Raw genomic sequence first — 24,093 nt, 5'->3', positions numbered from 1 at the left:
CATTTCCTTTGAATTGGTGGTTGGGTACTATTATTGTTCCATTTATTCTCGATTGAGTTCTCCAAAAGACATTATTGACTAATGCTTTTAAAACCCCTTTATTCTTTCATAAACTATAAAAACAGATAATTAAACTAAGCTGGAGCCCTGACTGTGAACTAAACTGCTGGCTGTCTTCCTCTGCTTAAGGTTCATAATGGCTGAACTCATTCAAACCGAAAAGGCTTATGTGAGAGACCTCCGGGAGTGTATGGATGTAAGTAAGTTTTTTTGCTTGTTTATTTAGATTAAGTATAATCCTGCTACTTAAGTCTTACCTATTGGTAATTCTTAAAATAAATTTTCATACTTTTTGTTGTTGTGTTTTGAGTGTGTTTAAGCAGCCAGTCTCATGCTTGCACGCTTCTGTGTAGTTCTGGGCTTGTGTTTCCTTTTGCTCTTTGCAGAGATGATACAGCATTAATCCCCTCATTCCGTGTATCACATGATGGCCAGGCTGACATTCTCTTTGTAGAGAATTTTACAGCACTTTCACAGAAATGTGCCTACTAATTATGACTGCCAACTAATGCTCAGTAGTTTCATGAAAATTTTTGTACCTTGTGGGGAGGGTTAATTCCAAAATTCAAAGCTGGGAGTCAGAGCTGAAAATTCTCAAGTATGAAAAGCAATTGAAGGGCTTTAAAAAAAAAAAAAAGCCAAAACATTGTTCATGTTATTTTGTACAAGGTTCCATTCTTAAGGTGTATTTTCAGTTATACATTAGCTCGGGGTGTGTATTTACAGATGTCAGGAATAGCTGTTTCTTGGAAATCTGGTGTCAGGTTTTGTCTAATGTCTGTTTTTCCCCTTGCCAGACCTACCTGTGGGAAATGACCAGTGGTGTGGAGGAGATCCCACCTGGCATTGTAAACAAAGAGCTCATTATCTTCGGGAACATGCAGGAAATCTATGAATTTCATAATAAGTGAGTAGCTTTATCTTTGGGGAGCTGATTGTTCTTGAAGTCTACATACTGCACTGGGGTTTCATAACAAGAAATAGCAGTTTCCAGTTGAAGTAAGCATAGATTTCAGTGATTTTATTGAAACTTCAGTGAAGCCTGGCAGGCTTTCTTCAAGGAAACCAGCCTTCTAGAGACTATTTTAATCCAGACTCAACTTTATATTTGTACTTACTTTCTGTGGAAATAAGGCTAAGAAAACTTAGAAACTGCTTTAGTGGGAACCCAAACTTCTCCAAGCTGTGTCATTAGCTGCTGCTTAGAGTTAAAAGAAAGAGGGATTCTCCATGGGCTACTGCTGCCATTTGGTCTTTCCTAAGAAGATAAGAGAAGGACCTGAGACAGGACAGATATATGGTCTGACCAGAATAAAATGCTCTCTCAGCCACAGGGGCACACGGTTCTGTTTGTAAGATTTTTTAGAGCAGCAGATGTTCACAAGTAGAGTCTGTGCAGTCCAGTCACCTATGGAAAGATGATGCTGAGGCCAGAGCCAGTGGAGTCTTCCTCCCTCCCCTGCCTGTACCCCCAAAACACGCTAACATCTAAACAGGTCCTCCCGATTGAGTATTCACATCCCTGCATTACAGTTTAACTACTGAACACAGCCGTTCCCCAGAGTAAGCTGTACAGCTAAACTTTCTATTAGAAAGTGTTTAAGGGCTAAACTGGTTGGTTGTTTGAAAGTCGCAATAACTTACCCTAGTTGAAACCTACATATTTTGTTACATCTTAAAGTCTAGAGGGCATAGATTTTTCACTGCACTTGATTAAAATGATGAGATTCAGACATTACCTGAATTCATGACATGCTTGGCCTAATTCCTGGTATATCTCGTTAGTAAGATGTTTTAAAACACCTTAATAATATGGTACAATTTTTATTCTCTGCAGCATATTCCTAAAAGAACTGGAAAAATATGAACAGTTGCCAGAGGATGTTGGACATTGCTTTGTGACTTGGGTAATGAAACGTCAGCTGCATGTTCTCTCACATTTATGTGGTGGCTTTGAAGGAAGTTAGAGGAATACCAGTTATATCTTTCTTGTCACCATCTTCTGCTGGTGTCCGCACACAGAGTAACACACTTTGCAGCCAAGAATTACATCCTCCGACTAGTATTGATGTGGAACGTGCTTTTCAGTCGCAGTAGTTATGGTTCCAGATAGAACAGAAAGTGTGCCAGGCCTCTGCATGGCCCTGGGGATTCAGATAAACTGAGTGCCCAGCCCTGCTGGGCAGGGAGCCTCATCCAGCCTAGCAAGAAGGTATATGAGTGACCTGGGGTTCAGCCCTGTCCTCTAAGTGTGCTACCCACACCATTGTGGGAGCAGAGAGCAAGTGGCCAGCCCCAGCTGCAGGGCAGGGGAGGCTTCTGTGGGTACATGACAGCAGCAGCATGTGTTTCTTATTTTAATAGCTTTCTGTATAAAGTAGGGTTTCTTTTATTTGGGGCTTAAATTTCCTTAATCTGCACAGCTTCTTTTCTACCTAGAAATTTATCACATTTTGACTTACTACCATTTGAAAGAGATATCCTAAGTTTTTATTTTGTTTATAGGCAGACAAATTTCAGATGTATGTCACATACTGCAAAAATAAGCCTGATTCTACTCAGCTGATACTGGAGCACGCGGGGTCCTATTTTGATGTAAGTCAACAGATTGCCAATGAAGCAGCGAAATTTCTGTGTTGTATTTGGTATACATAAAAGGCAACATTACTCATAACTTTTACATAATTGATGGTGCAGTATTTTCATTTTTATCTGTCGTGTTTATGTTGAAATGTTCTTATATTTTCTTCTGTTTTAAAAGATCCTCAAGTACTGTAAGTTGTATATCTATAGAAAATTCACATTTTAATGTACATATATCTATGTCAGCACTTACTATTTATATATACACGTTAATTTTTTACATATAACATTGTATGGAAGGTATAAACTGTTAAATTAAGCTTCTTCATTAAATTAAGTAAATTTTAAATTAACAATTAACCTTCTTTGCTAAATAAATTATTAAGTAACTTTACATCTTTTAAAACAATTTATTTTTGCCATTTTAATTTCATGTTATTAATTTTCAGAAGTGACCTACCAGTAAAATTTTACAAATAGCATTATATGAACTGGGACCATGGGGAGGTTCATTAATTATATTCTCATTGGAGTAAATGTAGATGCAGGTCATCTTTTTTTGAAAGGTAGTGCATGAAAGACTTTGAAAGATATGTACAAAAGTAGATGGAGCCTTATGTTGTGATAGAATGCTTTTTGAGTTTGTAGAACATAGTCAGATGTGTGCCAAGCACATTTTGATTAAAAGATGAGGTACTTCTGAATGTTGTGTTTAATTTGATGCCACAAGATAAGGCCACGGGAATATTAGAATTGTTTCTGTCATTACACTTCTGCATGGCCGAGTGTGCTAATTTGCTTTTCTCTAAAATTCTGGGAAATGAAAACAAATTTTAGCTTCTAGCTTTGAGATGAAGCCCTGCCTGTCAAGAACCCTGTTTTAGTTATCATTCTCACAACCAGTAATTATTGCCTTTGTAAGTATGATATCTGCTCTCAGCCTAGTGCTACCTTTTCTTTCCAAAATTTCACATGTCCCCAAGTCTCTACCATTCGGTGAAAGCCAGCATCATAGCTACGTGCAAAGTTAGAATTATTTAAGGGCTAAGCATTGAGAGCATGTGGCACATTTAAACTATTTAAAAAACGCTTGCACTAAAGCATCTTTAAGGAAAAGGAAATCCTGCTTATCTAACCTAGAGGTTCACTCATTACCTGCTGTTAACATCCATTGCACAGTATGACTGCACCCCCATCAGCGGCTCATTCAACTCACTGCACTCGGTCACAGGTACTCAGCACAGAGTGGTGAATAACACAGACAGGTGCCCACCTTTCCAAAGGGGACTGACTAAACAGCAAGGACATTGTGGCATGTAAATGACTTAATTATAAATGTAAAGCAGACATTGTAGGGTTAGATATGTCCCTGGACCAGTGAGCTAGATCCTTCTTTAAACCCTAGTTCTCTGCCTCCCTTGAATCCAAAGTAAAATTTCAGAAGCAAAGAAGTTTGTATTAATATTCCAGAGGCCCTTTAGAAAAAGAAAACTTTATGATTTCAGCAGGATTAAACCTTTATCAGGCATTTTGAAAGAATACTGTGATCTTATAGCCATTTTTGAATAGTATAGTCCTATGATGAGGTAATAAGAATGTGAACAGAAATAGATTGGTGTTTAGAAATACCGAAGATGCATTTCTGGAAGTGTTGTTAAAAGTATTAAAAAGACTTTACAGTATCTTTCAGATGTGGCATGTTCATGAGATAGAATACTGCTCAGCAATGTAAAGGGAAAATTTCGATGCATAACAACATAGATTAATCTCCCAAATGTGGGCTGAAAGAAGCTAAACATAAAAGAATACATTGTGAATTACTCCTTTTATGTGAAATTCTAGAATATGCAGAAGTAATCTATGGTGACAGATCAGTATAGGAGTTGCCTCTTGGTGGCAGTATGGAAATTGATTGGAAAGAGGTCCGTGAGAACTTTCTGTGATGTTGAAAATGTGCTCTCTTGGCTTGGGAGTGTGTTATCATTTGTCAGAACTCATTACCTGGTTAAGATCATAGTATAAGTGAAAATAAATCTTTTAAATATGATATTAAATTGTGGACATGGGTATCATAATCACTAAATCATAGATCCCACATTCTTAAAACAATTGCAGACTGGAAGGAGACTTTTAAAACTATGTTTATGATCTGGAAGCTAGAGGAAGGATTGTAAGTTTTTAATTCAGTCTGCATGAATGACAAGGCATTCGGTGATGGCCGCAGCCCGCACCCCACGGAGAGTGTGCGGCAAGAATCACTGTCTGAGCTGCTTGTCCCAGCAAGCCTCATCAAAATGACAAGCAGGTTGAGAACACAAAGAGGCAGTGGCTTTTAAATCTCATTTGAAGGAGAGAATATCAGAAGATAACCTTTCTTGAAAAATTTTTTGAAAAAAATGCTTAGAGCTAAGATGGTAATGCACAGTAGGTTGGCATGAAAACTCTGGGCTAGAAAATAGTTGGATACTGAGTGCACGTAGAATGCTAGGGTGGCACGCACATTGTTAGGACAAAGGAAACCTCTTGCAGGGAGAGTGGGGCTGTGGGGAGGGGTGTGGTCTGTGGCCAGAGAGCACATAGCTGAAGCGCTGGGAGCTGCAGTGGGAGAGGGCTGCCCTGTCCCTGACTCAAGTGTCCAACTGCTGAGCAGGTGCCAGAGCCGGCCCCTAGGGACAACAGCAAGGGGCTCGGCCTCACCTGTCTGGTCTCTGTGCATGAAAGCCAGTAATCCATACTTAACACTACCATCTTCTGTGTTTAAAATGATAGCTTGACTGGATTTATTATATTTATGTTGAGCATATTAAAAGAATCAATAGTGATCTACTTTATATTTACAGAAAAATAGTGATATGTGTATATTCATTTGGGGCAAACGAATGTAAATTTTTAGTTAATGCTACCTAGTTTACCCAGTGATGCTCATGTTTATATGTGTGTATGTTCATGATATATAAATTTCTTGTTCTTAATTTCAGGAGATACAGCAGCGGCACGGATTAGCCAATTCCATTTCTTCCTACCTTATTAAACCAGTTCAGCGAATAACAAAGTATCAACTCCTTTTGAAAGTACGTATGAAGCTTGGTAGTTAAAGCAGAATGTTACAGATTGTGCCTTATTTTGACGTTTCTTCCTCTCTATTCATGTAAAGTACCCCAAATTTTTTAACACCTAGAAAATTAATTTCATTTTTTGAGTCATTGCCATATATTACCCTGCCCCATCTCTGAGTGCGGCAAGTAAATAAGAGTATATTCATTGATTATGGAACTAAACTTCACTGACTGTCCGTACGTAGCCTCTAACATAAACTGTGAAAGGGAGGAGGGATTGTCAGCCCTGGGCGGTTTAGTGCCAGTGCTCCAGTAAGGCTTCTGACCGTGGACCAGGCACTGTGCCGCATGTTTTGACTATATTCAGTTAACACCACAACACTGCTAGTGTGCAGGTGTGGAAACCAGCCTCTGAGGGTGGGGAGATGGCCAGAATCATCACTGCATCCCTGTTCTCTGGCCTTGGCTCTAAACCCAGAGGAGGCTGGCGCCCAGGTTTTCTGCCGTGTCCGTGAAGCACTCGCCCTCCAGCAGTTCCTGCCAGCACTTTCTGGTCATGTGTCATGTGCACGTTTGTGGACTGTATTATTCATGCAAACCCCAAGTATATGAGTCAAACTGACCTCTACTTTTTCTTGGTTATGAATGATTATAATTGAAATCATACTGTAACTATGTGTGCTGACAGGTGTTAACTAGACTTTGGTGATCATTGTGCAATATGTATAAAAATCATGTTGTACACCTGAAACTAATGTTAATTTTACTTGAATGAAAAAGAAAATCACACTTGTAAAAATCTAACAACTAGTCTTGACAATAGAATGGTAAAGGAAACTTAGAATTGGTGATAGTTGTCACAGAACACGTTATATATCATCAACACACATTTCCCTGACTACAAGAATAGTAAGTTACAACTTCTATCTGATGTTTACCCTACTGTTCCCTTGGCTGAGGGATGTTACTAAGCATTAGATTGAACGTCTCAACCATCCACTCATCCCAATAACAGTATTTTATGAACCCGACAGAGTCCGCAGCACTGCCCTGACATAGCAATAGCAGGTGGAGATGTAATTTTTCTAGATACAAAAGGAATTCAGTAGATGGAGTTGGGAATGCCTGAAGCTCTTCTTTACTCTTTACCATTAAAAAATTTCTAGAAACATAAGAGGTGGTTACATTGTTTAATGGCAGTGATACCATCCTGGGACTTTACTATTGGAAAAGCTCTCTGGCACTTCTGTGTCAGGGTCCCAGTAAGCAATTCTATGATTTTATGCAGAAATATGTGGTTGCTACAAACATGAAACAGAAGCTAGGAGGTTAAGTTGTTCATATTCACATTTGCCCTTTGCTTTGAAATTCTGAAATGGCAGTTTACCTCTTGGAGTCACCAAGCTGTAAAGGTTTTGTTTTTATTAGCATGTGGTTCTACTAAAGATTTCTCCTCAGTGACCTCTCACCTCATCAGTCACTATTGAACTGGTACTTTAATTTATAACCTTTATTATGCCCAGAGGTACTTCAGGTGACCAGTAATAAACTATGTCGAGCTTCCAGCAAACTTTTCTGCCAGGGAAATTAGTCTCCATACATTGCATTTTTAAAGCACTTTTTGCCAGGCTACTCAGAATAGTAGGTAAACTCCACTGAGTTCTGAGCAAAGGTGCTCACCAAGTAGCTGACTTGCTCTAAACCATCCAGGATGAGACCAGAGCTGACTATAGTGTTATTTCCCCCTTTCGTTGAATACCGGTCTCAAAAAGCTGTTGCTGCTGTTCTGATTGATAATAATCATCCATACACTGGTAAGGAAATATCTTGGAACCTACCAAAATGTGAATTTGTTGTCCCTGCCATTATTCTTTTGATGACCCATGTTCCTGTAGGTAGATCTAAGGTGTAGTCACATCCAGGGAGGTGTGCTTCAATCATTAGCATTCTCTGAATATCCTACACCAGAGGTACTCATGCTGTGGGGAAGTTCCAGGCTGGGTGGGGCGTGGCACAATGGCCTGAGATGCTAACCATGCTGGCTTCCTGTGGGGAGCAGAGCAGCAGTAGGTGGCCTCTGCTATGACCTATAGCCAGCTATGCTTTGCTAACAAATGAAATATGTCCGTCGTTTTTGAGGCTTGGTAGTTAACATGTACACTGATTGCATATTAAACTGTCACTCCATCTGGTTTACTCTGATATGAAGAAACACTCTGATTTGAGCAGGACAAACCCTTCCATCCCCCAGATAAAGAGGCAGCAATTCATTTTCTATGTAAATATATGCCCAGCTGACCGCAGTCTGTGTTTATTTTGAAAATCGTGGATTTTCATAGACTTCATTTCTACAAATATCTTATTGGCCAAGTGTTTCACAGCCTTCAGCTAGTTCTTGGTCTTGGTCTTCTGCAGGAGCTCCTCACATGCTGTGAGGAGGGGAAGGGGGAGATTAAGGACGGCCTAGAGGTGATGCTCAGCGTGCCAAAGCGAGCCAACGACGCCATGCACCTCAGCATGCTGGAAGGTAACTGACTGCATGTCTCCTACCTGGAGTTTGTTCACTCCCTACTCACACTGGTTGTAAGTGGACCTCCTGTGCCCTCAGAATTTCAGCATCATGCCTCTAGGTTTGATTAGGGGGTAAGAATTTAGATGTGAATGCCTTCTATTTGAAAAGTTGGTTCCACTGCTTCCTTAAGGATCGTATGAAATGCTTCAACCCATCCTGTCCCTTATTTGGAGAGTGGCCTCTCCACACGCTGAACCCCAGTAGCACCTTGTGTCATGTGTCTTAGGCTACCTGGTGTCTGTGTTGGATGGATGAGTGGAAGGAAGGGTAGCTCGATCCTGCAAGAAGATAAAATCCTTAAAAGAGCTTGTTGCTTCCCTATCTCTGTATCTGTTGTATCTCTTGCTAGAGCCTTGAACACAGCAGGTACCCACGGACTGAGTATGAGTATAACACGGGTAAGAAGAGAATCAGATACATACACTTAAAAATTAGTGTCGCAAGTACAATTTCCATGAATGTTTCTGTGTTACAGAGCTTAACTCTTACTGCCAGGTCACACAGAATTACTTACAAGCAGTAATCCTGCCCCAGATGCTGTTGCTAGCCTGTATCACAGGCTTTGCCTTAACTACTACTACTGGGGTATAGTAGTTAAGGCAAAGGTGCTTTTGTAATAGAAACCCCAAATCAGGGGCCAAGCAAGAGAGCATTTTTCTTTCTCTGATGTAAAATCCAGAGCTGGTGCAGTGGCCCTTTGGGACATCTTCAAGGCCTCAGGCTCTGTTCCTTCCAATTTCTGTCCATTCCTTGGATGTTGGCTGGGTTCAGGATGTGTCAAGGCCATGTTGGCATTCCATCTAGCAACAAGAAAGTGGGGAAGGAGAGGGAGGGAGGGAATAACTAGAAAGGCAGAAACCGAAGCCTAACTGTGACGCCCCCACCCGGCGGGAGGCAGGTGCACAGCTTCTTCTAAGGAGCGGGCAGATGGAGCGCATATTGCAGCAGCCGCATCAGCTGTGGAGACGATGGGGCAAAAGGAAGGTGGGAAATAAGCTAGCAGCCGCTACCCCAGGCATCGTGCCACTTGTCCAGGCCTGGCAGCTTTAAGGCCACACAGTGGGCCACTTCCCCACAGAGGAGCAGCAGGGAAGGCCAGCAGTGGCCAGAGCGGGAGGGATTTGCATGAAGCATTTTGCATCCATGGAAGAGCCATTTCCTGAGGACAGGTCTGTCTCCCAGGAGGAAGACCAGGCCAGGACCTTGAAGGCAGAAAGGCTGGGCTGTGACTGCATATCTGGGAGGGGTGTTCTGGGCTGAGGAAGCAGGTGTCAGGACTCAGGCTGGGAGTCCTGGTGGCCTGGGGGAGGCGGGGGAGGCCTGATGCTGGAATGCCACTGGCCAGGAGTCGGGCGTTCAAGGAGGTCTCAGGTGGTGGGAATGCCACCCTGAGGAGCGAGAACTGAGGAATGAAGCCAGGGGGGACCACTGTTTTAGGAAGAATTCTTTTATTCAACAGGTCATTGCTGGGGAGACTGGAGATGGGGCCTGGATGGGAAACCCACGTGAGAGTTCCCTAGGGGGCATTTCACAAGTGCTTAAGTCGTCATAATGCTGATTTGTTCATCATTATTTATTTCCTTTTGAATTGATTGTGCCTCCTCCTTTTCATGTTGCAGGATTTGATGAAAATATTGAGTCTCAGGGAGAGCTCATCCTGCAGGAATCCTTTCAAGTGTGGGACCCAAAAACTTTAATTCGAAAGGGTCGAGAGCGGCATCTCTTCCTTTTTGAAATGTCCTTAGTATTTAGTAAGGAAGTGAAAGATTCCAGTGGGAGAAGCAAGTACCTTTATAAAAGCAAATTGTTTGTAAGTATAGGCGTTCAGAATTGTTTGGTTTAAAGGTAATATGATTGCAGCTTTTTTGTAGGTAGAGAAAAATCAGTGTTGGTTGCCCCCAGCTTAACGTCCCAAACTACCCTAAAATATGAAAGACTGAAAATGGTTGTGTCTTCATCTTCCTCACTGAAGGTCCCCGTCAGCCTGGAATCCACTAGAGGGCACTCGGGAGCTGGAGTGTCATGAGACTGGAAACTTGCTTTTTCTAAATTTCATAGAATCTAATTGCAGGATAAGAAAACACTTTCTGAGTTTAAAGAATTTGTTTCCTATGTGCCTTAGCTAGCTTTATACACAAATTAATCATGTCAGACTATGAGTAAGTATCATATCATAAAAATTAATTTTTCATTCACCCACATTGGAATATATCAGGCAGCCTTACTGGGTGGCTCACTGTGGGTCCTTAATGATGAAGTTTAATTATTTTCATTAAAAATAAATTTATGGATTTAAATAAGCAAATTAACATTGACCTAGAACTACCATTTAGTCTTCAGATCCTACACATATTCTACCCATTGTCCCAATGATGTCCTTTCTAGCAAATGGATCTAGGTTTTTGGGTGTGTCTCATTTGTCATATTTATTTCATCTCTTTCAGGATAAAATAGTTCCTCAGCCTCTCCTCCCCTTAAATCAATTTACGGATGTGTAAATTTATGGTTCTTTATAGTAGTAAAATATGATTGTTAGAGAAAATAAAGTGTAAGCAAAAAATAAAGTTTCAAGATCCATACTCCACCTATCTGGAGACAGCCACCCTGATTACTTAATAGATACAGTGATGCATTTGAATTACTGAACATGTCAGCATATTTCCTGGCAAGGAAAGCATACAGGGCACCTTTTTTTCAAGCCCAAGCAGCCTCTTTATAAATCCATGTCAACTCAGAAGTCTCAGGCAAATGTGCTCCTCCAGCTCCACTGTGCCTCCATCCGCCCTTGGTGGGAGGGTCTCAGAGAGCTGCCAACAAAATTGCTGAGGTTCTGGCAGGGAGAGAATTGGGCAAATCTAAGGAAAAATTACCATCAGAGAATAGAAAATGCAGTAGAATTCGGTTTCTTCTTTGCACAGGATTGCTTATACATATTGTAGGTATTTGGAATTTGGATAATTGATACATTATACATTTTTATAGTATCCATATGTTAATCAAATTCCCAAAGTAATAAAATACAACCACGTATAGAAATCATCTTAATGATCATCTGGAAATCGCCCATTCACACTCATGATTTTCATGCCATTTTTTTGGCTTATGTCCTGTTTGAGATTGTCTCTTGGATCACAGCCTGCCTTACATCATTTTAGATCATATTCTGACTCAAAAAATGCAGCATTGCTGGCTAGTAATTTCCCTAGCTGGCCTTAATCTATCCTTAGAGACCAGGTTGGTCTGTCTGAGAAGCAATGCATCTTCACTTAATTTATCTTTTAAAAGTTAAGGTTCCCACAGAGGCCACAATTATGAATCACTTCCTTTGCTAGAGCGAGGAGAGCACATCAGGGGTGGACTTAGTTGTGGGGGTGGGAATGACCTTCATCTGCACTCTGCCATGTTCTGCGTGTTGCGGCTGCATATGTTACAGAGGGAACTTCTATCTTTTAGCCATTAAAATTGGTGAAATACTAAAAGTTAATGCTGTTGATAAATTAGAAAATAATTGAGCTGTTAAAATGTCATTTGGCTTCTGTGAAGCTACTTCATTAATGCTAAAAATTACACAGAGCCTCTTTTGCAGCTGAGACAGACTCATTTTGTTGTTTATAAGTTACAAAAGATTCAACTCCTGATATTCCAGATAACAGCGTTTTCAGTTAGTTTGGTCTCCTTCCTCTGCTTACTGACCTGCATCAGGATCTGCAGGAGGTGCTCAGAGGAAGTAAAATAGATGGTACCAACCATGTGCGGCCGCATGTGACTAAAACGAGATCTCAGGACTGTCAATGTAAACAAACTATATTGTTAAAACCTAGCATTACCACAAGTCACTGAGAATGGTTTTCTTGGTCTGTATTTTATATCCTGCCAGAATTTTACTGTCACCTAATTATGTAATTGTCTTTTCATCCAGACCTCAGAGTTGGGTGTCACAGAACATGTTGAAGGAGATGCTTGCAAATTTGCACTGTGGGTAGGGAGGACGCCAACTTCCGATAATAAAATTGTCCTTAAGGTATGTTCATTTAAAGCTTGGAAATGTGCTGTGTGACGAGTTTATCATGGCTGTGTAGGCTTTTTTTTTTTCTGTTGTTGAAACAATACTGGTTTTCAGATCATTTTTGTTGTTGTTCCCTTTGTGTTCTGTTGAAATTGGTGTTTACCACAAAAAGAATAATGGAATAAACTCAGTTTGATATTCTAGTGATGAAATAGCTTGAGCTAAACTTGTGCTTGTCACTAGAAGATCAAATAGAGAAGGCCTTTTTAAACTTATCCCATCCTTCCAGTCTTAAAAAAGAATTAGTTGATACCATAAGAGATGCGGCTGAGGTCCGGAATAGACTGACAGCTCCCACTGAGTGCAGGACCTGGTTTCCCAAGGAAAATAGGCACCTGATGAGTCTGAAGGCCTTTCACGGTTTCAAGGCCAGGACCACCAGTACCATGCCAAGGCTGAACATGGGGTCCTAGGCTCTTCGGCTTTCTAGTTTGGGGGCAGAGAAATAAGAGGGCTAATTATCAGCTGCCAGGTTTGATAATGTTATGATTTAAAGTGTTCAAAAACACCACGGGTGCTTTGGGTATATAGTCTTTGGGGGAGGAAAATATCTTTATTTTGATTTGATCTCTGTTTTGATTATACTAGCCTCCCCTAGGAATGACAGAGGGCTCTCAGGATGTCTTGCCTACCTCCCTCCTGTGTTTGAGAAAATACAGATGGAACTCTATTTTTGAGCTGTCTGGAAAGACCATAAAGCAGCTTCAGGGTGTTTTGGGGAAGATGTAGCTAAAGATTTGTAGAATACTGGGAGAGGAGCCAAAAACATAATGGGACTGCTCTGTGAACTTGCATGCCAGCAATTTTTTGTCTCTTGCATTCCTTCTCTTCTCCCTATGGTATTTTCAGCAACTTTGAGTTATTCTTCCATACCTCAGCCCTTTAGAGCTTGTACTTTACTGACCACTGACTGTGGAAGCCATCATGTTTCTTAGGCCTTTGTTCACACGGGAATGATAGATTGTTTTTCAGTGAATATATGATTACCAACTAGTGTTTTCTTGTTAGTACTGGCATTAACGCTCTATACAATATAAATTGCACTGATAGATAAATATTAAATAACTGAACTTTTCTAAGGTATATAATTTTAAAGCATACTCAAGACCTTAAAATTGCCAACTTTTATAAAGTATTTACTCGGATTATCTGCAGTGACAGATGCCCAAGGGTGTGTCTAAAAAATAGTACCAGGCATTTTAGCCATATACGGACTTATTTTTATGTAGGGCATAATAAAATACCCATGATGCCACTGCAAAATAAAACTTCCTGCAGGCTTTTGCAAGTGAGAGTCTTCTAGGGCATTGGGGGGATGTTTTTCTGACGACCAAGGAAATGATATCCTCATTTAATTTCAGAGATTGCTTTGGCGTGATTGTCACGGTCACAGTGGAGGTGGAGGAAGTGGTGGATATCATGGCACTGGTGGTCCTGGCAAAGATATGCCGGCCCAGTAATTATAAAGCAAACTCTTGGTTGTTGTTGTTGTTTGTTTGTTTTTTTTACTTTAAGGGCTGAAAAAGAGAACTATTTCTAAATCTTTCCTTAAACAGATTGTGACTACCAAAAATATGAAACAAGTTATTCCCTTCTCTTAGCCAAGTGGGACCTTTTCTAAGTACTTTAGCTGGCTTCTCTTCCTCCTACTGTTCCTGAAAAATTGCCTCCTATTTCCCTCATTTCATTTATTTAAGGTTAGAAGAATTACTCTTCATAAATGTAATGATTAGTTCGCTCCATTTAAATCATAAGACTTTTCTTTATTTGTGAACTATAGCAACAGTTTTCCTTAGTTGTCTCCCTTCTCTTCCCAAACCTTAACATTCGTATCAGGTATTTAAATTCTAATCGACCTGTAATTTTCATACTTTTCCATCCTGAGACACTTTAATCTCATGTCCCAACTCCCCTGGTCCCAAATCACCCCCCTTCTTCCCCAGAGAGATTTGGATTACCGCCTCCTGGTGGATGGGGGCCGGAGACTCTTCTCACCCTTATTTAGCCCCCCGCCACCACCCTTAAATCACAAAGGCACATCCTCCAGTTCAAACATTTTATGTAGGAAAAGATTCTGAGTTGTGATTTCCTCTCCCAACACAGGCTTTAACTTTCTACTTTAAAAACAAGGTACAGTGGGAGGCAATGTTGGATCCCCTCCCTTCATGAGCTCATCTGCAATCCCACTGACAACTTTTATGAATTTGCAGGGAATTACACTTTTATCATAGGAGGTTGATGTTTTCCATTAGGAAATTAAAAACTATTAGTAAGGCCCAGAATATGTTAAAAAAAAAAAAAAAACTCCTATAAGGCAGTAAAAGAAATCTGGAAAAAGTGATGCACTATGTGTTCATTCAACAAATGCTTACTGAGTATCTACCATGTGCCATTTTCAGGGATCATTTTTGCAGAATTGCAGTGGGATTGAGGAAAATGCACCCCATATAATTGGCAGGAGATCAGCTGGTCTGTGCTGGTGAAGTAAGGGGTGGGTGAGGGCAGAGCTCGCGAGGAACAGCTCGGGCATCGCTCCCTGGATTCTGGCTGCTCCCGCTGCAAGCATGGTGGCCTAGGGTTCATTCTGATGTGTGCATGCTGCAATTCCTCATTTATAATTCGGGGATTGGGGAGGCCCGGCTCCACAGAGTACGGGGAGTGAGAGGGGCACAGCAGGGAGGGGCAGCACAGCCGGTGTTCCTGGAGTCGAGGGGACGAGGCAGCGAGACGGGTGGGCATTAGTTCCGGTCAGTCCCTGCTGTCACCTCACCTGCCACCGGCCACTTCTCTTGGCCTGAATAACCTCAAAGGTGCTTTGGTTTGGGGGTGGCTCTGTGCTTGTATTTACCCAGAGCTGCTTTAAAGGTCTTAGGACCGGGGAATGATTAGTTATTAGAATATAATATCCAGAGATCTGGAAAGATATATAGGCTATAAAATAAAAATAGTTTTGATAAAAAATATTCAAAATTATTTGGGGGCAAGTTAAACATAGAATGAATGTGGTTGCTTTGCTGCTGAAAAGTTATTTTTAAAATGGGAATATCAAGGAGTGCATCAGATCTTGAGTGTCACTCAGGTTCTAGAAAGGCCCCTTCTGTCTCCTGATGGATTCTAACACCTTGTTAAGGCTTCCAGCATAGAAAACAAGCAGGACTGGATAAAGCACATCCGTGAGGTGATTCAAGAACGGACCATCCATCTCAAAGGAGCCCTGAAGGAGCCCATTCACATTCCCAAAACCGCTCCTGCAACAAGACAGAAGGGAAGGAGGTGAGTGCTTGGTAGGGAGGGTGGCAAGTCTGCTCATTTGGTAGGGAGGGAACAGGAAATGTTAACTTACTGCTTTGCAAAGTCATTTTTCTCAGATATTTTGAGGAATGTGGTCTTTTAAAATACACTCATATATAACATCATTCTTAGTAATGAAATCACTCTTTCTAAACAAGAACCTCCTTCAGCATAATGCAAACAAAGGGCTCTATGCAGGTCCCTAATCATTTTCCCTTTGCCACCCCCAGGTATGAGTCTGTGCACGTGTATCTCATGCTGTGACCTTGGACAGTTACAGCACACCTAGATGTTTTGTTTCTCAGTCATGCAGCAGAAGTAATGATACCCGCTGTATCTATTATTGTGAGAACTAAACATGGTACCATGTGTTAGACCCTTAGCCTGTGCCCAGTAGAGGGTGACCTGCTATCGTTAATGTGAGGGTGGCAGCAGCAATCATGGAGACTGATTAACACCTCTTCTAGCAAATCTGTTTCTCCAGTGACTGGTAGATGATTTCCTCAGTCTTGAAAAGCAAATCCAGCCATGTCAGAAATTAAAAGTTTCTTTGTTTTCCAGGGATGGAGAGGATCTGGATAGCCAAGGCGATGGCAGCAGCCAGCCTGATACAATTTCTATTGCCTCTCGGACGTCTCAGAACACACTGGACAGCGATAAGGTAACCAGCACTCTCTTTGGGGAGGAGAATGTAGCTAGTCTCTGGTTTGATAGGAAGCAGCCTGTTTCTATCTACAAATGACAGTTTGCCATTAACATTGTCCAATAGTCATTGTGCGCTAACAGTGGTGGCAGGACATGGAAGCACGTGGTGTCAGATTCAGAAAACAGCAGTGCCATTATGTAGTTTTCTATCAGAATGTTCTAGGGCAGTGTGTTTCAGCTTTTTTACTTTATATTAAGCAGAGAAACTTACTGTTTTAAATTAGATCTCACCCAGAGCCCTGATGCATAGCAGCAGAATTGCTCTGATGGCTCAGGATGAGCAGCATCCTCTGCTGGCCCTGCAGCTGCTCCTCAGAGTACAGGGGCTGCGGAGCATGGGGGTCTCACTCTGCAATGCACACCCTTGCCCGCACTGGCCACTAGGAACGCAAGTCCACTTTAGGTCACAGGGTCTATGTAGGTGTGCCTTCTACAGGAGTGGCCTAGAGTGTCCTGTGATTCTGTCTTGATAGAATCCAAAAAACCTACAAAATAAATTGACAGGAGATTTGGGAATCTGGGCTTGCGTGATGCACAAATGCCCGAAGTCTTCTGTAAAAGCCAGAGGGGGGCATTCCATCTCCACAAAGCCTTCTGTCCCTACTGAGATGAGCACCTGTTATTTTCTGTTCCTAAAACGCTGTACCAAGTTCTTCAAAAAAGTTACCTGACAGTAAGTAGGCGGCAGCTCTAACGTGCCATCAGTTCAGGATTCTGAGGGTCCTCGCTGTCTGAGGCTATGCTTCCCTGCCCGAGGCCCGGCCGCCCAGGAGTCTGCTCTCACAGCGCGTCCGCAGCCCACTTGGGCAGGGGAGAAGGGTCCCAGCCTCCCCGCCCTGGGAATGTCCGCTGCCACGGGGAGCCTGGTGTCGGGGGGTGGGAGGGGATTTCAGATGCCGAGTCTTACAGTTCTGACATTGGTCTTTTCAGCACTTGTTTGGTGTTTAATGCAGTTTCCAGACTAAGTCGGTTTGAAAAAAAAAGCGCTCTCCTACCCTGATTTCATTTTCAAAATCCTTCTAGTTTGAGAAATTCGTTTTTTTCTCATTCTACTTTTTGCATTCACTAAATATTAAATCCTAGAATGCTTAGAGTAATAAGAATAAAGAATAAAAGCAAGGCCTCATTTTATTTTGTTCAGAGCCCAGCATATTAGCATTCATCATATTTCTTGCCAGTAGTAATAATGAGGAATAAGAGAAATGAGTTTTTCAGGCATTTGGTGCCTAATAGCATCTCCCTGTGGCCCCACCCCATGGCCATTTAGTTAAGGAAATTAAGTTTTACTTGGAAACACTTTATTAGATTAATTTTGATTATTTTCTTTAAAAAAAAATACTAGAGTGATCGAGTTACTACTCAAGACTTCCACCTGAAGGCAGAGAGGAAACTAATACTAGCCCGCCCTCCTTCAGGCTGGTTCAGACTCACGGTGGTTGAGCATCGCCACTCCAGCTGGGGGCCCGTGAGGCCCCAAATTTACATTCTCACCAGGTATATTCTCATGGATCTGATCTGGGTTTACCCTGGAAGTGAGTTTAAAAGTTAATTTTTTTTAATGTTATTTGAATGAAATTACCAGAGATAAACATGCAGAGTTGTGCCATTTGGGAAGTACATTAAGACTTCTGTGAAGACTGGTCCAGGAAGAAAGGGGACTCTTTCTTCAGGTGGTTGATGCACAAATGGGTGGTGATGGAAGTCAGGAAACACCCCCCACCTGATCTAGGAAGGCGCTTCCAACCCCAGTTCCCCAGCCTGCCTTGTGGTGTATAGAGAATTCGTGTGGCAGCGTCCATTGCCACCCTGGTCCCCTGACGTCTGGCTGTCTGGAATTCACAAGAGGTTTGCCACAGAAAATGAGGCTTTATCCTGGAGTTCAGAATTATGTGAGTTGTTTTACTTTGGATCTGTTATAGCATAGTAGGCCTGTGTGAACTTGGATCTGTGCCCACCCGACTCCTACAGAAAAATAAGACCTTATCCCAAGGTCCATTGCTATTGAGACAGCAAATTCTATTTGTGCCCAATGAGAGGGGAAGAATAAATCATGAACAGAAAAGCATACATTTGCAGAAGTTAATCATTTTACCCTGGGAGTGTACTGGGATAGTACGACTTTTAAAGAACTTCTGTTAAATATTTTATCTGTGGAGTAATTCACCAATTTCTGTTTACCTCATTTAAGGCGTTGCTGCCTCACTTCATTCCATAGCTCAGAAACCCCTAGGGCCACTTCTGTGAGTGTAGCCCCCTCCCCTGCGTCACAGAGGCTCGCTCTGACACCCCTGGGTGAAGCTCTGGGGATAAGGTTCCTGCTCAGCAGCGCCAGCCTGCTGGTCTCATGATTCCTGACCTTCTCGAAGTAGCAACTCCCCCTAACTTAGTTTTTTTCAGTGGATGTGGCATGCATTTCCTTTAACACACTCCTCCCTGGGATCAGATCAGAGGTCCCCAGCAGGCTCAGAAGTACAGAAAAGGGATGAAGCATCTTCTGAGACTGCAGAGCTGCAAGGGGTTATCTTCAGTTCTTGGGAATCTGCATTTGGGATGAGCATAAACAGCATGTGATACTTAATAAAGATAGGTCAGAATCTGGAGTTTGGAGAGGATGTAAGCATGAGGCCTTATAAAAAAGCAGGCACATGTTGGCTAGCTCACAGATGCATTGGTGTGTTCTCTGCTTTTGCAACATTTTCTCTTAGCCATCTCCCTCGTTGTATTTCTCCGATAGAACGTTTTGGGGTCCCTAGATGATTCAGAAGACATCGGGCATTAGGAAAGTGCATCCTTTTCTGAGTCAGTTTGTAAAATGAACTGCTTCTCTGAAATCAGCTTAGCCAGAAAACCCCTTATCTCTGATGGCAGTCTTGAGCTTCTTTCCACCCTGCATATTTCAAATTTAAATAGCCTCTGATGACACAGGCAGATAGATCTGGCAAGGGAAATTACTTAACCATGGTCTGCCTGTTTGACTTAATTTATGATGTCTGTTATGAGTTAGTTATCATGGAGTTTGGTTCTGTTTCAGAAACTGGGTGGGGGATGTTGACTTGGCCTCTTGGAGAATTCTTAAGAAGTATCTGCCTAGTGCTGTAGGAATTCTCCAGTGAGGCTTGGGAGCTTTGGAAGGGTCTGGTAAGGAGAGCTCCCGGAGATGCCCTCTTTCCAGGGAGCACTGTCAGCAGAGCTGAGAAACCACATGCCCATGAGCACATTTCCTTCTTTGAAACCATCAGTTTTAAGATATGCCATCTCTTTGCTCCAAAAGTAAGTTTAGCACCAATTCTTGCATATTCAGGGTAGTTATGCTGATAAAATGATCTTATGAAAATGTAACTGGGTTCCAGAGAAATCAGCAGTGTGCCAGGTTTTTATCTCCTCTGTCCTGGGCTTGTCTCCCTGTGGTAGGAAGGACACTGCCCCACCAGCCTTGGGGACCCAGAGGAGATGGGACAGAGGACCCTTGCAGGGCCACCCAGCAGGGGGGAGCTAAAGCCAGAAACAGAATGTGGGTTTGATTACTTGTCTGTGTCTAGACTTTATTGTTTCATACTAGATCTGAGTATGGGGCTAAATATTATTAGTATACTAAGCATTTTAAGCCTTTTTGCCTTCTATCTGCCTTATTAGTCTATGGCTCATTTCATATAACAAAAATATATAAGGAAAATAGAAAATATGGTTATCTGTAGGCGACTACAGAACAAAGCATCCTGAGATGAAAGTGAAAGAAGTCACCGAGGCAGAACGAGGCACCGGTGGGAAAGCCGGCTCACGCCTCCAGGGGCCAGGCACCAGTGCACTGCGGGCGCAGGCCGTGCTTGCTTGTAATGAGTGGGAGACTCAGTGGAGACTGATATTTGGCATGAACTGTCTTAAGCTTTCAACATGAATATATGATCCACATATTCAAGCAAAAGATGATTTCAGGTACTCTTTAAGTCCAGCACTATTTGGGGATATGAGATGCGACATAGTTTAAAAAGGCCACTGACTTCCTCTGAAGAGGAACTTTCTACACTATAGGAACTTTGTTGGATTCACATGAATTGTAGCACTGAGGCATATAAAATAGCCCATGGCGATACATTGAGAAATATGGCTGAAGAAAGGAAATTGGCACCCAGCCTGGGCCGGAAATGCGCCACTTCCATTCAGCCCACATCCCATGGCCACACAGGGCAGCCCTGCCCAAGAAAGGTGAGCCTGCCTCAGCCTGAGCAGCCCTTGCGGAAGAGGAGGCACCCACCCCATGTGCCTTGCCAGAGCTCAGAGGCTACAGGACCTCAGTAGGTCTGCCCCCACGTAGGTGTGAAGTTGAGTTGTTCAGTCCAGAAGCTTTTCTTGGGGATGGTCCGTGGTTTTAACTTCCTCAGACAGAGTGCTCCAGACGCCCACTGAGCTCTTACGCTGCTCGGCCTGTCAGGGTAGTTGCAGAGTGTTGGACATCAAATAGCAGGTGGTTAAGAACAAGGAAGGGCTCACCAGCCAGACCTCTGGGCTGTGTGCTGAGCAGCCTTAGACAAGTTCCTTCACCTCTCTGTGCCTCAGTTTCCTCCTCTGTAAGTAGGGACAATACTATAATCACTCACAGGGCTGTGAGCATTACAAATGTGTAATGTGTTCAGAGCGGTGCCAAGCATTAACTAAGCACTTAAATATTAGCTATTGCTGCATCTTCATTTTAATAATCACTGCTTCTCCCTCAATTGAGCTGCTGACAGTCATTGCTAGCTGCTGGAGCTCACTGTCTGTATCAGTCTCTCTCCGTAGTATTTGGGCACTCTCCACTGTAGTGGGGTCGGAAGCTAATTGTGTTCATTAGGAGCAGTAGCTGTCCTAAGGATAAATTGCTCAGCATTAGGCCCTGAATTTAAACAGCAAAACGCTGACCACGTATTGAATGGGCAGTCACTAAAAATGAGGTAGGCTCCTGCTCACAGCATCTGTCTAGCTGCTCATCTTTAATCCTGCCAAATTCGCTGCGTTACGGCTGCGTGATCAAGTGGCTTCCTGCTTTCCACAGGTAGAGTCGTTCATCACAGACACTGGTGGGTCACCCACCGTGAGGCAGCCCCGGCCAGGGGCTTGACCGGAACGAGCAAGGAGACAGGCCCCCACTCCCGGTCGCAGCTGGGCGATGGATTGCACCTGGTGTTTATTCCTCCATTTGTTGATCTTTGTTTTCCATTTTTCGAAATGACTGTGGTTTTTTGTAATTTTTAGCAAGTTTTTTAAGTGCCCTCATAAAACCACAAAGTGAATGTACTCTTTGATAACTTCAGCTACTCAAATCAGAAAAACAAAATCCCCCACACTAGTGGAGAAAGCCCCATTCTAAGAAAAGGCATATTTTTTTCAAAGTTTTGGTAGAAATGGAACAAAAGTGATTATAAAATTAGGAGCACATTGAAAAGTTCTTTTTACGGTAAATTTTACACTGGTCACAGTTACTACTGAAGATGACGCCATAGTTTTGGTTCAGACTTGAGGTGGTGGTTTATCCTATTGGCCTGCCTTCTGGGGAGGGGCCAGTCAGCTGGCTCACTGACTGGCATTCCTTCGCTTGGTATCCTCCGGCATTTCAGATTAAATTTTCTGCATAAAAGATTGTCTTGCTCACTCAGAAAATGCAGCAAACAGGTGTCTTTGGGTTAAATTGTCTTAAGAAGATTCTTGTTCTCCAGGGCCTGCAGGCTTCAGTGCTGTAGTCGTGTCCAGCTATCTGCTGTTTCCCAGCTTCCCTTTTTTTGCTTTATGCCAGTTAAGCTTGTCATTAACCACAATGCCTCTTGGCACATTCTGGCATCTCTCATTCTAATATGTTCACAGGGGACATGCGATGTTGGTCAGGTCAGCTCTGGCAGAGCCCTGGAGCCTGACAGCTAATAGCTGTCTCTCTCTGGTTTGCCTGATGTGTGCATTTAATGTTTGCCTTTTTTGTTGTTGTCTTTTACATTTGGCTTCTTTGCACCACTTTTGCATTCCGCCTCACGTGTATTGGTCAGTCAGAGAAGCCTTCTGAGAATTATTCTTATGTCCAAACCAATGTGTGATCACGTTAGTACAGAGTCAAGGATTTACACCCTTGACTCCTACCCTGAGCATTTCTTTCCTGGATAAAATCTTGTGTCAGCTTCTGCTTCTGAAAGTTTCTCCGCACAGGTTTCTTTCTTTCTTTCTGATGGTAAAAAGCACATAAAACTTAACCATCCTAACCATTTTTCAGTCCTCATAGGTGTCTTTCCATACCCCTGACGTGTGAGAACCTGGCACAGTGGTCCTCTATGAAACTCAGCAGCAGATTTGGGTGGACGTTTCTGTGACTGTGGCCCCAGGGCTGGGGCTGGGGCTGGGACATCCCTGGGGCCCTGTGCCCGGGTCGTGAGGACAGCTGCTGATAAGCCCACACCTCCGTGGAGCTGCCCAGGGAGGGAGGAGCTCAGAGGAGAGCCTGGGCTGTAACTCATCTCCCAGGGAGTTGTTCTGGCTGCCAGTGGTTGCCTGGCTTTTGTAACCGTTGCCAGTATGGAGTTGCACTCTCTAATCCCCTTCAACCAACGAATCATTCTTTGGTCTGCTCTGTGTGAAACTTCCATGAAACCGCAAGACCCTTTAGTGAGGTTTCTGAGTGACTGAGCCGCATGGGGCTGTAGGATGTGACTGTTCACAAGCGCTGATACACTTTGTTCTTTAGATAAAAATGACTTTTATGAGACCACATCCCCCCTTTCCTTTTGAATTGCTCTCAGAAAATTGGCCAGACACCCACCTGCAACTGATCTTAAGTTCTTGAAGCAGAATCATTTGCAGCAAGGGCTCCATCCCCCACCGTGCCCATGGTAAAAGGCCCCGAGGAGCGAGGGGGTGAGAAGCCCCCAGCCACAGGTCTGTTTTAGTTAGTGCGGTTAACTGGGCTCAGCAAAGCAACATTAAACATGGCTTCTCCAGAAAACATAAAAAGTAAAATTCTGTGTGGTGATTGCTGAAGTCTCCCATTCCTGCAGCCAGAGATGAGTATTTCACTCTTTTGGGTGAAACACAGCAACACGAATGTCCATTTTCAGTCATTCTGGAGAGAATTCAGGCAAAGGGACCCTGGTTTGGCCCTGCTAACTGTCCATGTGTCTGAGTCACTGGGTCCCCGGGCAGCCCTCTTACGGGGACACAGGGTGGTAGTGGAGGCAGCCTTTCACTGGTGGTGTCCACAGTCCATGTTCCAACTGAGACCAGTTTGCTGTCATGCATTTTCGTCACCACATTTATTTTTTTTAAGGTGAAAAGCAGAAAGACTGGGGAGAAGAAAACTTTCCTCTGATGAATTTCACAAGAGTTAGTGTGAATCATGGAAGTTGAGATTTTCATAAACTAAATGCATGTGGTAAGGAGCCCACGGTACAAGCCCATAAAAACATCCAGAAGTGAAAAAGATACCTTTTTTTTTTTTACTTTCACATAATATGGATGGAAAGGGAAGGTGTATTTTAAAACTACATAAATGGAATGGCAACTCTTTTAACATGGTAATGCAGTTGGGCCACTGAGGTAGAAATGTCATTGAAAACAAGACATTGAAATATGTAAGACCTCAGCCATACCTAATGATGTACAATATATTACCTGAGCTTTTTCTAATTAGGAGCTTAATTTTCCTTAAAAGGCAGTAATGATTTGTACTGCTTCCTCAAAGTAGTTAAATTAGGTCTTTACACAAAAAAAGTGTTGTGTTTGTTTTTTTTTTTAGTAAGCCTGATTTT

The 24,093-nt window shown here is 42.6% G+C and overlaps 1 protein-coding gene across 7 annotated transcripts in view; it reads left to right on the top strand.

The window, feature by feature from the left end:
- TRIO (trio Rho guanine nucleotide exchange factor) overlaps positions 1–24,093 on the top strand; it is a 374,188-nt gene that overhangs the window by 268,925 nt on the left and 81,170 nt on the right. For all 7 annotated transcript variants that reach the window (XM_036896706.2, XM_057496255.1, XM_036896708.2 and 4 more), the window contains exons 24-33: positions 190–256; positions 858–967; positions 1,898–1,967; positions 2,566–2,655; positions 5,622–5,714; positions 8,115–8,226; positions 9,891–10,081; positions 12,191–12,292; positions 15,468–15,610; positions 16,190–16,289. In XM_036896706.2, the coding sequence (XP_036752601.2) occupies positions 190–256; positions 858–967; positions 1,898–1,967; positions 2,566–2,655; positions 5,622–5,714; positions 8,115–8,226; positions 9,891–10,081; positions 12,191–12,292; positions 15,468–15,610; positions 16,190–16,289 (1,078 nt within the window). The remainder of the gene's footprint in view (positions 1–189; positions 257–857; positions 968–1,897; positions 1,968–2,565; positions 2,656–5,621; positions 5,715–8,114; positions 8,227–9,890; positions 10,082–12,190; positions 12,293–15,467; positions 15,611–16,189; positions 16,290–24,093) is intronic.

Source organism: Manis pentadactyla, chromosome 2 (assembly GCF_030020395.1).
Source record: "Manis pentadactyla isolate mManPen7 chromosome 2, mManPen7.hap1, whole genome shotgun sequence".
Classification (NCBI taxonomy): Eukaryota; Metazoa; Chordata; class Mammalia; order Pholidota; family Manidae; genus Manis; species Manis pentadactyla.
The sequence above is the reverse complement of the archived record's forward strand: the minus strand, read 5'-3'. Positions and strand labels throughout refer to the sequence as shown.